This window comes from Pteropus medius, unplaced genomic scaffold, assembly GCF_902729225.1.
Source record: "Pteropus medius unplaced genomic scaffold, Ma_sr-lr_union100, whole genome shotgun sequence".
Classification (NCBI taxonomy): domain Eukaryota; kingdom Metazoa; phylum Chordata; class Mammalia; order Chiroptera; family Pteropodidae; genus Pteropus; species Pteropus medius.
This window is the reverse complement of record NW_024351729.1, coordinates 11,411,434-11,426,494: the sequence shown is the minus strand read 5'-3', so window position 1 is coordinate 11,426,494 and position 15,061 is coordinate 11,411,434. Positions and strand designations below refer to the sequence as shown.

At 34.4% G+C, this 15,061-nt stretch overlaps 1 protein-coding gene across 4 annotated transcripts in view; it reads left to right on the top strand.

Annotated features, from left to right (window-relative positions):
* The window catches only part of RAPH1 (Ras association (RalGDS/AF-6) and pleckstrin homology domains 1), a 117,486-nt gene that overhangs the window by 29,038 nt on the left and 73,387 nt on the right, over positions 1 to 15,061 (top strand). For all 4 annotated transcript variants that reach the window (XM_039844491.1, XM_039844492.1, XM_039844493.1 and 1 more), the window contains 2 exons: positions 388 to 896; positions 10,612 to 10,692. In XM_039844491.1, the coding sequence (XP_039700425.1) occupies positions 388 to 896; positions 10,612 to 10,692 (590 nt within the window). The remainder of the gene's footprint in view (positions 1 to 387; positions 897 to 10,611; positions 10,693 to 15,061) is intronic.

Here is a 15,061-nt window from a genome sequence, read left to right as displayed (position 1 = left end):
TTATATTTCTCTTTATGCCTTCAACTCTTTAGGTAACATCTCTACCAGGGCACTGATCATATTAACAACTTAGAGCTTCTGGTAAAAAGTTACATAGGAGATGTGGTTAAAACCATGGAACGATTTTTGCATTACTTTTACCTTTTAACTCATAATTCTTCTCTAATTACTATAAATCTTAAAAGATAGACTATTTGCTTCTAAGTATTTTTCTTAGAATGTAAAACAAACCAAAAACTGTTAGAAATACTGAATTTGAGAGGCTTTAGGCTCAATAGGATGAATTTTTTTGCTTCTTCCCCTATGTTCAGAAACTGATTTATAATAGAATGTATGCATTTCTAATTCAGTGTGTTCTGGAAACATTACATATGTTGTTTATTGCAGAAGCTCTGAATCAGGGAGAAACTGTGGATCTAGATGCTCTAATGGCCGATCTTTGCTCGATAGAGCGGGAGCTCAGCAGTATCGGTGCAGGAAATAGTAAGCGTCAAATCACAGAAACAAAAGCCACTCAGAAATTACCTCCTAGCCGACAAACATCAAAACATGGCACCATGAAAGGATTGTCTTCTTCGTCCAATAGGATAACTAAACCATCACATGCTAACTACTCCTTGGATGACATCACTGCACAGTTAGAACAAGCTTCCTTAAGCATGGATGAGGCTGCTCAGCAATCTATACAAGAAGAAGATACTAAGCCTTTAGGAACTAATCAGCACAGAAGAACGGCATCAGCGGGCACAGTGAGTGATGCTGAAGTACGCTCTATTAGTAACTCCTCTCGTTCCAGCATCACTTCCGCAGCCTCCAGCATGGACTCTTTGGATATTGATAAAGTAACACGCCCTCAAGAACTGGACTTGACACATCAGGGGCAGCCAATTACTGAGGTAAGTAGATGGAACTTTTTTCCCTGGTATTTTAGTTAGTAGAATAGGAAATGATATTTTTAAAATGTAGTTTTAAATAACTTATTTCTTCTACATTTAAAATTTGTCTAGCATACCTCTGAGCTAAGCTTAAAATCAGACAACAAAAGGAATATATTACCAGATATGGCAATGTCACAAAGATGATTATGAAGAGATTCAGTTTCTTCTTTTTTATTCTTGTGACTATTTAAAGTCTTTGAACTAATGTTAGTTATTTCACATGACTAAAAATCTTGAAATGTGGTTTATATTTGATAACATTTTGCAGTTATAGCTATTAAGCTAACAGTTGCTTAATTTATGTTTATTATAAAACAACAACTTAAGAAAAAGACTCATATTTCCCTTGTAGTACTCCAAGATTCTAGTTTTCAGGGTTTACTCCATTTTATTATAAAGAGTTGGCATGGTGTAGAGGAAAGAGCTATTGGGCTTGGAATCAGAAAACTTGGTTCCAAGTGTTTTCTTTGACATTCACTACTTGTAGGACCTAAATGAGTTATTCAACCTCTGTGAAAATCAATTTCTCATTAGTAAGATGGAGCTAATAGTACATGGTCTACCTTCCTTGTATGGAGGTTCAGAGAATTGAAAGTGATGAACATGAACAGATTTTTAAAAGATCCAGTTTTTCTGGATGTGATCAGGTGAGGGTAACAAATGGATTTGCTATAAAATAAGTTTAGCGAAAGCTGAGTTTCTTGAAGATGAGTTTTTTATTGAGTTTTTTCCATCAAGGAGAAGGCAGTTTTGTTATAGAGTAACAAGAAAAAGGAAAATCAACGAGATGATGCCCTTTAATGCAGAGTAAAATAATCTATTTCTGAATAATCGAAAGGTAAAATCTTGTAAAACATTATTTAAGGAATTGCATAGAAATTTAAAACTCATACCTATTACTTGACATTATTGATTTTCCCCCCATTGATTTAATTTATTAAATTTGTCAGTAACTCTTGGTACTTACCCATTTACTTAGCTTTGTTTTAGGTACTGTGGAACTCAAAGGAAGCATGAATCATAATGGTTTGGAGATAAACTTGAGTTTTATTGCTTTAAAGAAAGCAAATTATAATCAGTCTAAAGAATAAACATTTATTTAAAATTAAACTTATCAAAGTGGTATATATTCCATAGAGAACTTAAAAACTGATTTCTGCTTTATGCCTTGGGATTACATTTAGCACCAGCTACTTAATATGCGCCATTTATGTCTTTTAGATTTACTTATTGGGATATGAGCAGTATTTTATTAGGGATATACTTTTTTGTTTTTTCTGTGTTTTGTATGTTGATATTCCTTCCTTCCAGTCAGATTATTTTTAGTTGGGTCAAGATGCATGAGACCAGGTTATGAACTAATTATCGAGGATCTGTGTGTGTGTATTTTCATCTCTTAAATATACTTGTTATGAAAGTTCAAACAAAAGACCGAGAAAGTAAAAAGTGAAAAGTCCTCTCAGCTAATACTTCACATAGTATCTAGTGGTATCCATGGGTAACGTTACCAGTGTTCAGTGGGTATTATGCTTAATGTAAAACTTGAATATAAGGTTTGGTGAGTAAACCAGAAATAAACAAGGAAAGGAGTTAAGGTCTTCTCTGTGCAGCCTGTTCTTTTGCCTTGCCCAGGTGGGTAGAAAATGGTTTAACTGGAAATGTTTCTATATACTTTTTTCTGGATATAGTCTGTTTTGATTCAAATGAAGAATACTGAGGAAGTTTTAGATCCCAAACCCATATGTCAAATTGTCCCTACACTCAAATACAATAAAAAATATATATATTTCAACTTTGCACGCATGGAGTTTAAAGGGTCAGATTGTTCTATGAGACTTGTTACAGAAAAGTCTGCCATACACATGCCGTATTCTCCCAGAGGTAAGCACTTTCTGCCCTTTTAGCTGATTCTTAGGGTATTTACCCTCATATCATTAAATCTATACTTATATCACCATTCTTTCATTTTCTTTTTTTTTCAGTTGTATCTGTTGTCTACCAACTTCTCACTCTGGGAGATTAGGAGAAAGTGCTCTTAGACAGCTACCCTCACTCTTCCCCTCCTATTCCCCCATCCTCCCAATATGTTTTGGCTGGGTTACTACTGTTCAGTATTTATACTATCATGACTATGTACTTGCAGTTTACTGTTAAACTCTACATACTTTTGTTACAGTTTGCTTTTCCTGGAATTAATAATTTTCTTTAGATTTAAAATATATATGTATGTATGTATTTCATATGTTTATCACTATTTCAAGTCCAAACTTGCCCCCAGTTGATTAAATCTATTGTTTCAAACAAAATTGCTGTTCTGTTAATTTCATCTTTTTAAAATTCTTTTCTGTCTTTTGGAATCTTTACTCTAGGATCATTCTTAGGTCTTTTCTCTCATTTGGGTGAACTTTCCCAAAGACTATTCTTCCAATCACCTGCCTAGAAGACATATGCCTGGCTGCCAGTGCTTTAGCAGCCCATTGGGGAAAGAAGGCTTGAGATGTGGGATGGTCCTCAGTGTTCAGTATGTGATCTTCCATTTAATCCTTCTGGGTCAGGGTTTCTCAACCATCAGCTTATTGACATTTAGGGCTAGATAATTCTTTGTTGTGGGGAGCTATCCTGTGTATTATAGGATGTTTAGTAGCATCCCTGTCATCTACCCACTAGGTGCCAGTAGTATACACACCCCCCTCCACTTGTGACAACTAGAAATATCTGCAGACATTGCTACATGTTCCCTGTAAGGCAAAATTGCCCCGGTTTAGAATCACTGCTATAAGTACAGAGTTAATAGCAAGTCTGAGCCCTTTTTCTGCATGGGAAATGACCTTAGGTTTTTCCCCGCTGGAATTCATTTCCTAGAAACTTAATAAATATTGAATGTTTTCAGGTAATAATATTTATTGTAAATTGACCCCAAATTGGTAAGTGCATATGGACCAGGAAGATGGTGAGTGAACTTTAGAAGCCCATGAAAAGACACAGAGCATGACTTCCTGGTGTGCAGTGTGTAATTCTTGTAAGTGAATATGAACGCATCTCTTGAGAGGCCCTGGAACCTACACTCATTGGTTGTTATACTGTACTTCTGGTTCCTGTGGAGCAGAAAGTTTTTCTAAGCCAGGGTGATTTTTGTACTTACCCCAAATGTTCTCTTTCTCTTAAAATGTTTGGCTCAAAAAAGACTCCTGGTGGGCTGAATAGATATCTTTTGAAGATAGCATGTCTCATGCTATCATGCTATCTTTGTCTTTCTATATAGAACTAAGTAAACCTAGTGTCAAGCTATGGTCTTTTGGGTCCGATGAATGAATATCAATCTGAACCTGAGACCATTGCTGGTGGGCAAATAAAGGAAGGAATCTGGGCATTAACTCTGTTCTTAAATATGCTTTCAACCAATCTTCCTGCTTTTAGTCCCACCTTCACTTCTGCCACTTCTGGAGCCTTTTGGGATTATATAGAGTAAATTGGAGTGTTCCTCTGCTTTTCTCCAGTGCTGGCTTAGCATTCAGCTTTTCTTGGGCCTGCTCAGTTGGTTACCACTCAGCCATATGCTTTCTAGCTTCCAAAATTTTGCTGTATCTTATGAGTTTGTCTTTTAAAAAAAAAGACAAACCAGACAACAAAACTCTTCATTTTAGTCTTTGTTTTAGTGGCTTTGGGGAAAGGGGTGGAGCTACCTCATTGGCCATTCACAGTCCCCTCTCATGTCTACAATCTCTAAACTTGGAATGTCTAAGGTACAGGCCTCAGATTACCTTTCTATCTATAGCTGCTCCTTTTGTGATCTTATGCAGCGTCAGCTCCCAAATCTTAATATCTCTATTTACTTAAGACATAATCCCCAACACACACACACACACACACACACACACACACACACACACACATTTTCATCTCTCTAAAATGGTCCTCAACTGGGAGCTGTTTTTGTCTCCCAGGGAACATTCAGCAATGTCTGGAGACATATTTGGTTGTCAGTGATAGAGGGGTACTTGCTACTGCATGTAGTGGGTAGAGGCCAGAGGTGCTGCTAAACTCCTAGAATGTACAGGACAGACCCTACAGCGAGGAATTATCTGACCCGAAGTGGTGCCAAGGTTGAGAAACCATGTTCTAATATCAGTTGGCATCTATCACTCACCGTCAGCAAAGTGGCAATTACACTATGTTCTGCTGACAGTTTCTGATAAAGATCAAACAAGTACCAGCATTAAATCATCTTAGATTTAATGAAATACAGGATTTTTAGCCAGCATGCCCCCTGAACTCTAGGCTTATACACCTTACCTCTAATCAGCATCTATCTCTATTTGGGTGTATAATAGGTAGTTCAAATTTAAATGGTGTATAACTGAAGCTCTGATTTTTTTTTTTTCTCTCATACTCCTCCTACAGTCTTCTCCATTTCAGTTAATGGCTTTTCCATCCTTCCAGTTTATCAAGTAAAATCTTTCACATCTTTATTTCTTTTTCTTTTTATCCGCCCCGCCCGTCCCCCACCCCCACCGCCCCCCACAATCCAGAGGCAGATTCTGTTGCCTTTCTCTTCAGAATATATTCAGAATTCTCACCCCCTCAACTGCTACAGAGCCAAGAACATCTTGATGTAGATTTTTGCAGTAGCCTCCCACTGCTCTTCTTGTGTTCACCTTACCCTTAAGCCTGTCATCCACACAACACCCAGAATGGTCCTATTGAAATGCAAGTCGGTTCTTGTTCTTCTTTTCAAACCTAAAGGCTTTATATCTGTCAAAATCCCTACAGTGGCCTACATGGCCTTAAGGAATCTGCTTTCCCATTACCTCTGCCCCTGTTTTTCTTTCTACCCTCCCTCCTTTACTCTGTCAGCCATATTGCCTCCTAGTTGTTCTTTGCCAGAAGTCAGAGTTTGTCACAGAGCCTTTTCACTTGTCCCTTGCCTGAACGCCTTTCCCCACAATAGACCCCCTCACTGCCTTCAAAGATTTACTCAAATATCACTTTCTCAGTGAGGCCTTCTTTGATCACCCTATTTGGAAATTGAACTCCTCCTCTTCTGCCTTGTGGTTACTTTTTATCTCTCTTTTCTTCTTGATATTTCTCTTTATTTTATCACCATTTAACATACTGTATAATATACTTTTTTAATTCTGCTCATCTATCTCCTCCCACTTGAATATAAGCTCTGTGAGGAAAGGGACTTAAAAAAATTTTCTTTTGATTCCTGATGTATCCTTAGCACCTAGAACATTATTTGATTCATAAGCACTCAGATATTTGAATGAACAAATATATGCATGTATTCAATCCATCTCGTCTTATCAGCAGTTATTTTCTTTCAAAATGGTAGATGGAATGCCACAAGTGAACATGTGAAAACTCTGCAAAGTGAAACTTGTTTTATACAACTAGATTCTTTAGAGGCAGAAATTATACCTAAAGAAGCCAAGGACAGAATAATTACTTTCAGCTAAAGTTTAGTGACATAAATACGTTAGAAAAATAATTTTGATATTGGTTCCATTTTTCATCTTGGGGACAAGGACACTCAAACTGTCCATCTAAAAATAAAATAATATCGTGGCTTATCTTTCTGCCTCTGTGCTCTCTGAAAACCAACAGGGATAGGCACAGTACAATTTCACATCAGAAAGAATATGTCTTTTTTCTCTGAGTTCTCTTTCTTGACTCTTATTGAAATTCTGTGCTCCCAGACACTTCACATATGTTATCTCATTTAAGCCTTCCACTGTCCCTTTGGTAGGGACATTATTCCAAGGAAGAGATTAAGTAGGTCAAATAACTCAGGAATCTATTTGAATGCTAAACTACACATTTGCCTCCCAGATTTTATCAATATCTTAAAATAAAGTGAAGCTGATTGTTAAAAATTATTCCAGAATGTTAAAGAATGTTTTAGCATTAAAAATATTTTGCATGGATAAACATAAAAGTGAATTATAGAAAATTTCAATATTCTTATGAAACCCATCAGTAATGTTCATTTGCTAAGTTTTTAGAATTAGAACTCATTGTACTTGAAATAAATTCTAATAAGGGACTTTTTATATCTTAACCAATGTGAAATAAATGTTGCGGCCTGTGGAATTTTTATTCACATTAACTGATAAAACAATACTTTTCAATAATTCAGCAGTTTGCAAGTTTAAATGACATTTGAATATTATAAGTTTTATATAAAATGGGATTTACTAATAAGGTTAATTTTAAAATACGCTTTTATATTTATTTTCTGTTGGGATTTAAATTTTAATGATTCCTCTGAATTTGGAATTTTATTCATGAAAATGTATTTTTAAAATGAAAATGCTTTTAAAAGCTTTTACTGTAGTTTATGGCAGATTTGAAAGGTTTTGCTGAATCTTAAGAATACTTGATTGGTTATATTATAAATATTATGATAGGAAAATACTTCTCAGTATCTCAGCTTCTAAAACTTTTGAATGTTGTAATTTTGAATGTTTTCCTCATATGTATAGGAATTTTTTATTAAATGAAATCTTTCATGGATATACTGTTAATAACTTGTGACAATGCAACAACATATCATAGCTTCAGTGCAAGTCCTCTCCACTTCCTTCATGTTTCAAAACTATTTCAAGAATTAATGTGTGCAGAAATTTTGAGGTATTGGAAAGAAAAGAAGTATTGGAAATTTTGAGGTATTGGAAAGAAAACCCCACTGGCATTGAAGTCCATTGAATTATTCTTAGCAAACAACCTTTTGTTCTGGAGTAGTATTAATTGGGTGAGAAGCACAGGGCTTTTGAAACCTTTGAGGCCTACATATCTAAAAAATTGGAGTTATTAATTTCTCAATTATTGCAGCTACATTTCTCTTAAAATTCTAATGACCATGTTGCTACATCTCACAGAAATTTATTCTCATGTACCAACTTGGTGTTTAATTACAGATGTCACTGGCCTAGCCTAGTGAAGTTAATGGCGGAAGGAATAGGTATTAGATGAAAGAAGAGCTGTAGATTTGGCGAAAGCCAAACACTTTTCAAACATATTATTACTGGAATTAACTCTGGCATATATTTCAATTCTTATTTTGTGTATTTCTTAGAAGTCCATGCAATTCTTCTTCTCTGAAGAGGTAAAAAAGCATCTTTATTTGGTTTTAGATCTGTTTTGTTTTTCTTTTCTGTTTTATGTTGTGTTGTGGAGGGCTGGTAAAGACCTCTTTTTGGACAAGAATTTGAAATATATCCATCCTTTTAAAATTAACAGGGACTATAAAATATAAAAAATAATTTTAAACGCATTCAAGTATATGCTGGCTGTATAATGGCCAGTAAAAAGAGAGGAATAAAGCAAAGAAGGGAGAAATAGAAAACAATTGCAGCAACGACGTTGAGTGCTGATTCTGTGTTAGGCATTGTGCTTCAATATATTACATGTCATAGGTAATATACTGAAAATGAACAGTGCTATTGAATAGACTTCATTACCTCTATTTTACAATGGAAGGAACTAAGGCAGAGAGTGACTTTTTTCCAAGGACTTGAACCTAGACAGTCTGATCGTAGAGCTCATACTGTACCACCATGCTGCTTCATCACAGAATTGAAGGAGACTCATGACAAAGCTAGACTGGCCAGTGCTCTCAGATCCAGGCGGAGAGACAGAACTACATGGGCTGGAGAAAAAGATTTATGTGGTAACATCCCCATCTTGTGGCAGTTTAGTATATTCCTGAATGTATTGTTCAAATTTAACAATTCTAGCTGTAATCTAAATGAATTGAGGCTTAAATAAAATTTAGATGAGGGCTGAATTCTAATTCTAATATAATTCTAATCCTAACAACCTTTGGAGATGAATGCTATTATTACTGCATTTTACGCACGAGGAAACAGGTTAAATAATAAGCCTAGATTCGCATTACCAGTAAATGGCTGAGTGAGGGCTAGAACCGAAGCATTCCAGCCTCAGAGTCTGCATTCCTAATCATCATGCTATGCTTGTTTTTAATTTTTGTGAAAAGCATATACACATGTCAGTAAAAGATGAATGTGAATCTGCTTTATGGAACCACTGTCGTATGTTCAAAGAAATCTCCATTTCTTTTTTTAGTTGTAATTTAAAGCATTAGCAATAAAAGGAAGTATTTTATTTTGTAACCATGACTTTGGTACAAAGCCATTTTGGTGCACAGCCATCGTGATTTATGGTTTGGCTCTTGTGATCAGATCAATGCTTTTCTATATACCACTACCACCACTCTGCCCAGGATTCTGACTCGTAAATGGTACTTCGTTTTAAGATGTTATAGATTCTGCTTTAAAAAGTAGTGATCCATAACTAACTTTATAGAGATTTGTGGAGTTTTTAAGAAGTCGATGGAGATTTTGATAGCTTTATAACAAATGAAAGTTTTTGGAAATGAGAATGTTTAGAGGAAAACTTATGTGGAGAATTGATTCTCAATTTTCATTTTTATTATGTGATTTGAGCATAGCTTTTAGATTTAAAGTAGTGATGAAGAGTAGGTAAAAATTAGATTTGGGGGAGATACTTTTTTTTGTAGGAAAGTATTTAAATATTTTGTGGAAATACATCCTAATTGACATTAAACAAACTATATCATTCCATAATCTCTTCATCTTTATTAATGTAATAACATTTAATCTTTGTTTGTATGTGTACTATTTTCTATTGTTTTTGTCACTGTGTACATATATTAATTTTTGATAAGGCTATGTTGAATTTTAATAACTAATATTCCATCATATTGTAAAATTAACATGGTACATAGTCATCTCTTTTTGAACATGTTAGATTTAGATTTTTTTAAAAAAATTAGCCAATAAACATTTAGAAATATGGGAGCTTGTGTGAGAATCTGGAGAGAATAGATTTTTAAAAACTTTATTTTGATTGTAGGGAATTAAGGGATAAGTGGAGAAAGTACAGTATAGCTGAACTGAGGGAATTTGATAGTGAAAAGGAGAAAATGATAGTTTGAAAAGAGGAGAGTACCCTCAAAGAATTGATTATCTTTCTGTCCTTCCCACCACCAATAAGCTAGACTAGTTAAGTAGAGTTTGAGATATTAGAAGGGGAATGAGTAGGATCTAGGATGTGCTTAGCTTTGGATGGAGAAAAAAGCATATATGCTTATATAGAACTGGAGAGAAAGATGAGAATTGGGTATAGTTATAGGATACATTTTGGTGATGAAGATCCTCATGATAGATGAATGTGATTTACTTAGTAATGGAAGGAAGTGAAGTCATAGGAAGAGGTGGAAGAGTGAAATTAGAAGCTTGAAGAACTTGGAAACGACTTGGAACAAGCTTAGAGGGAATGACTTAGGGAGTGAGAGAAAAAGGTAGAGTACTGTCAAACAGCAGTCAGAGCCCAGTTAACGTTCAGAAACAGGAACTGGTAATGGACATTGTTTCTGCATGGTTCTCCCATAAAAGCGCTACTGTCCAGAAGCAGAGAGAGGCTATCCTTAAGTTATCAAGGATTAAGGTCATCTGATTCTTACCTTTTTTTATTTTTGCATACTATAATGAAAGGTGCATGCAACTTTTCATTACCATTTTGTTTCAACTATTCATTTCAATGATCTTTTCTCTTCCTGCATGATAATGAGAACTGCCCTTTTCCACCTCCTTTACCTATCATTTTCTTCCTTCCTGCATTTTCACAGCATGCTATTTCTCTGAGATGTCCCAGCAAGCAGGCCAAGCGTCATATTGACTTCACAGAAGAACAGGCTGAGCTGACACCTGTAAGTTCTGTAAACATGTCCATAGGACTACTTAAATATCAATGAAGAGAAATGCATTCTTTAAAGCTTATGATGATTAAACTTTGTCATGTATCTCAGTTTTTCAAATAAAAGTTAAACCAAGCTTAAAAACAAATGAGCAAAAGCAGATGAGCAACTGTATGATATAGTACCATTGAATAGTAACACTCATGGTGAGATTATATAGGTGGTAACATATCTAATATGTAGAAGTCTTGTTTTGGAACCTGAAACCATATACTTTATTCTTTATTCTGAAGCTAGAGACTTTCGTATTTCTTAAGATATTAACAAATTTAGCTTTTTTTCAGAATGGAGATATCAAGTAAAATGACTCTTCTGCACTAATGCTTAACTGAAAACCTAATTTCTTAAAAAATGTATCCTCGGTCACTGGATGCTTCAAAGCAGTGCTGTTTCACATGGCAGCCACTAACCATATATGGCTATTAAATACTTGAAATCTGGCTAATCCAAATCGAGATATACAGTAAAGATAAAACATACACTGGATTTCGAAGATAGTATAAAAAATGTAGAATATCTTATTAATATTTTTTGTATTACTATTGAAATTATATTGTAGATATTTTCCGTTAAATAAGATACTAATATTAGCTTTTTCACCATTTTCTTTTTACTTTAAAAAAAAGTCACTAGAAAATTGTAATTACATTTGTGGCTTGTATTATATTTCCATTGGTCAGTGCTGATTTAGAGTCATCTGTGAAGCATTAAAAAAAAAAGACCAAATCCCTGACCCTGACCCAGCTAAATCAGATTCCCTCTAACTCTCTCTGCTTCCTTTCTTTCCCCTTCTCCTTTCCTTCCAATCCTTTAAAAATACAGTAGTAACCCAGTAAATTGATTTCACAACCCACTAATGGGTTATTTATCCTGCATAGTGAGGAACACTTCTCCAACCTCACCTCCGTCTCCTCCCCTACACTTCCATAGCAAGTGTAAGCATCAACCACATTTACTATCTGAAATATTTTTAAACAATCTTTATTAATGAAACTCTGTGGAATTCCTTCATTTCATGTCTTCATTAATTTAATGGTATTTAGTTCCTAATACTGTTAAAGGAATTTTAAATTTCTCCTGTCATTTACTTGCATGTGACAGAGTGCAGTCTGATGCTGCCAATTTTGATATTGGCAACTCTCACTTCAAGCTAGGTTTCCATTGGTGAAATGATTTTCTAACGTAACAAATGACTCCGTAAATTCTGAACAAAAGGAAGTACAGGCTTCCCTCAATTTATTTTATATGGTAAATAGCCTTCCTAGAAGAGTCATTGAATCTTAGAATTATACATAAGTACATTCTGTTTCTATGTAAAATGGAATTAGGTTATACGCTTAGATTGTTGTAAACAGAATTGCCCATCTCTAATTTTCATATAAGGACATTAAAAATTCAGGTGTGATGCAAGACTTTGTTATTATGTGACATTGTTCCATGCTTTCAGGGCATCTAGCATTTCTGACTTCCCTCGCAATAAATACCAGTAACGCCCTCCTCCTCTTAATTGTGACAACACAAAATATCCTGTTTGTTTGTTTGTTTTTGAAATGTCTCCTTGAAGGGCAACACCACCCCCTTTGAGAACAGGTGGTATCTCTGTTTACTCTGTCTCAACCCCCCACCCCATGCCCAGCTGCTTCTTATCCTCCAGGACTCTAAGCTGTTTCAGAAGTACTTTTATTGAGCTCCTAATTTTGGGTTAGATACTCCACTTCCTACTTGCTCCCGTACCACTTAACACACTATATTGTATTTATCAGTTCTCTCTCTGTTAGACTCCAAACTTTGTGAGAATAAGAAATGCCTATCTTGGTCATCTTTGCATCTCCACCTGGCATGGTTACAGGCTCAAAGTTTAAACCTAATAAATAGTTGAATAAATGAAAGAAAGGGAAAAAGAGAGAAAGAAAATGGCTAGTAAACCGGTGAAATGGATTAAGAATAAGTCGCTGACTTTGTGTTGTTAGTGGTGAATGAAAATATAAGAAAGCCCCATTTAAATGAAGCTAAATGCATTTTTGTTACCAGTAATATGTACCAAGATTGAAGGCTGATTTAACGACATGCCCAAACCACACTTTTACTTTTCTCAGTCTTCCACATGTACATAACTCTCATCTCTTTTGAACCTTTCTTCAGTAACCAGCTCTCCCTCCACCCCTACCCCACTTTCTGAAGAATTCTAGAGCAATGTAGGACTGGCACCAGTAGGGGAAGATAGATTTAAGGCATTTTTTTTAAGAGAGGGTTTTGCTGCTTCTGGTTTCTAGATTTTCTTTTTTCTTTTTCTTTTTCTGCTACAAATACCTGTAGCTTAGATAAAGGGGACATGGAGTCCTAGTCTCCTGCCCTGCTAGTGAGTAAGCAATGAATATCTATATGACTGTACTAACACAAAGTAATTTGAGATCATTTCCACCTATTGTTTGCAGTCTCATTTTTTAGATGTGGCATATTTTTAGATCACAAACCATATGAATATCCTATTTTTATTTCAAGTTATTTAAACCTTTTAATATTTTTAAATGGATAACTTCCACTCTAGAGTCTTCAAATAGATATTATTGTTTCTTACTGATCAGAGTATAGATTTTTTTTTAGTGAAGTCTTGAGGCGATTTGAGTGTGAGAACTGATTAAGTAAATCTTGTTTAAGATTTTTTTTAAGTTGAAACTTAAATTTAAAGTCTGGAGTTACATTTGTTAAATAATAGTTTTTGGTAACCTGAAGCAGATTTTTTAAATATGAAATATAATTATCTAAGTATTAGATATTCTCATTTTGGGGATCTTTTTCTTAGTAACCTTTATAAGTAAGATAAATAGGAGTAATTTTTCAAGACATTTTCTATGTGTTTTACATAATTGTGCAAGAATACATTTTTTCCCATTACATGCAAATAACAAAATTGAATGGGAATAAGAGCAATAAAAGTTATAATTGCTCTTTTTAAATGTCATTCCCAATGTTCTCCCTCATCTTATCTGATTGTTAACCTCAAATTAATTGAATTTTCAGAAATTTCTGCTTTCCTAGAGTCTTTATGGATGAGCCAACTAATCTTTCCCTTCAGAAGAATTATACCATATAGGTAAATGATGACCTTGAGATAATTGTCTCTGTTCTTATTATTGTTTGACCATGTTAGTGCTGTTCTCGATGAATATGTCCAATTTTTTTAACCTTAGGTTTCTTTCTTTGTTTTTGTTTTTGTTTTTTTAGGAGTTGAAAGGGGTAGGTATGCTTGTAAGGATCATCTGGAATTAAAACAAAACTAAACATATAGGCAATGAAATAACATATAGCAAACCTAACTCAACATAGTATAGATATGAGTAAATGTTAAATTAATAGTATTTTCTGTAACGATTTCTAATCTTGTAGTATTTTATTTGTGACAGTGAACTTTATGAGAGTGGATACTGCTCTAGTATTTACTTACATAAATTAAAAGAATTTGTTTCTCAAGAATAACTTTATGTAAAGTTAGATTTATAAACTATAACATTGTAGAATATTTTCTATAATTGCATTCAGTTGTGCCATGTATTGTTTTAAATGGCGGATAGTAACTACAGAACATTAAAAATTAAATAACTTATTCAGTATTATTTAGGGATAGGCAACTATGAATTACATGTATATCAAAACAGCTATAATTTATATTACAGGAGTTTAAATACAAATTGTATAAACTTACAATGTGTCGCTATAAAGTTATTAAGGAAGAAAAGGTTATTAAGGGGCTTTGTTATTCACAGTCAGTTTTATGAAAATATAATTGCTTGAATTTATTTAACCAATTTAAGGAAGCAACACTTCTTGGTATTTTGTTCATATCATTCATTTGCCATGCAAAGTTCTTTACTATGTAATGTAATTCTATTAGTATTCTGATATGATGAATGAATTAATAAAATTTTACTGAAAATAGGTGCTATCCATTAGGCAAAATATGGACATTTTTCCTCTTGGTGTGGCTATCATCAAATTGATCAGAAACACAGAAGTTTAAAAAATGATATAATCTTATTCTGTTTTCATAAGACTCTACTATTTAAAGCTATGTAGGTCTTGTGTAGGCTTTACAAGAGGAAGGAAAATGTTTAGTCATTGGTCTTCGACACCTATTTATTTGTGCTGTGTGCCTAGTACTCATAAACACTGCCCTGGAAAACAAACTGGCTCTGATCTTTGCAGTGTATGATCCCTTTTCTCAAAATGAGAGATCAGCAGGAGTCGGCTACAACATACTTAACTGACATAGATGGGTTGTGTGCCTACCCCTCTTTTTCTTTCTTTCTTTTTCTTTTTTTTT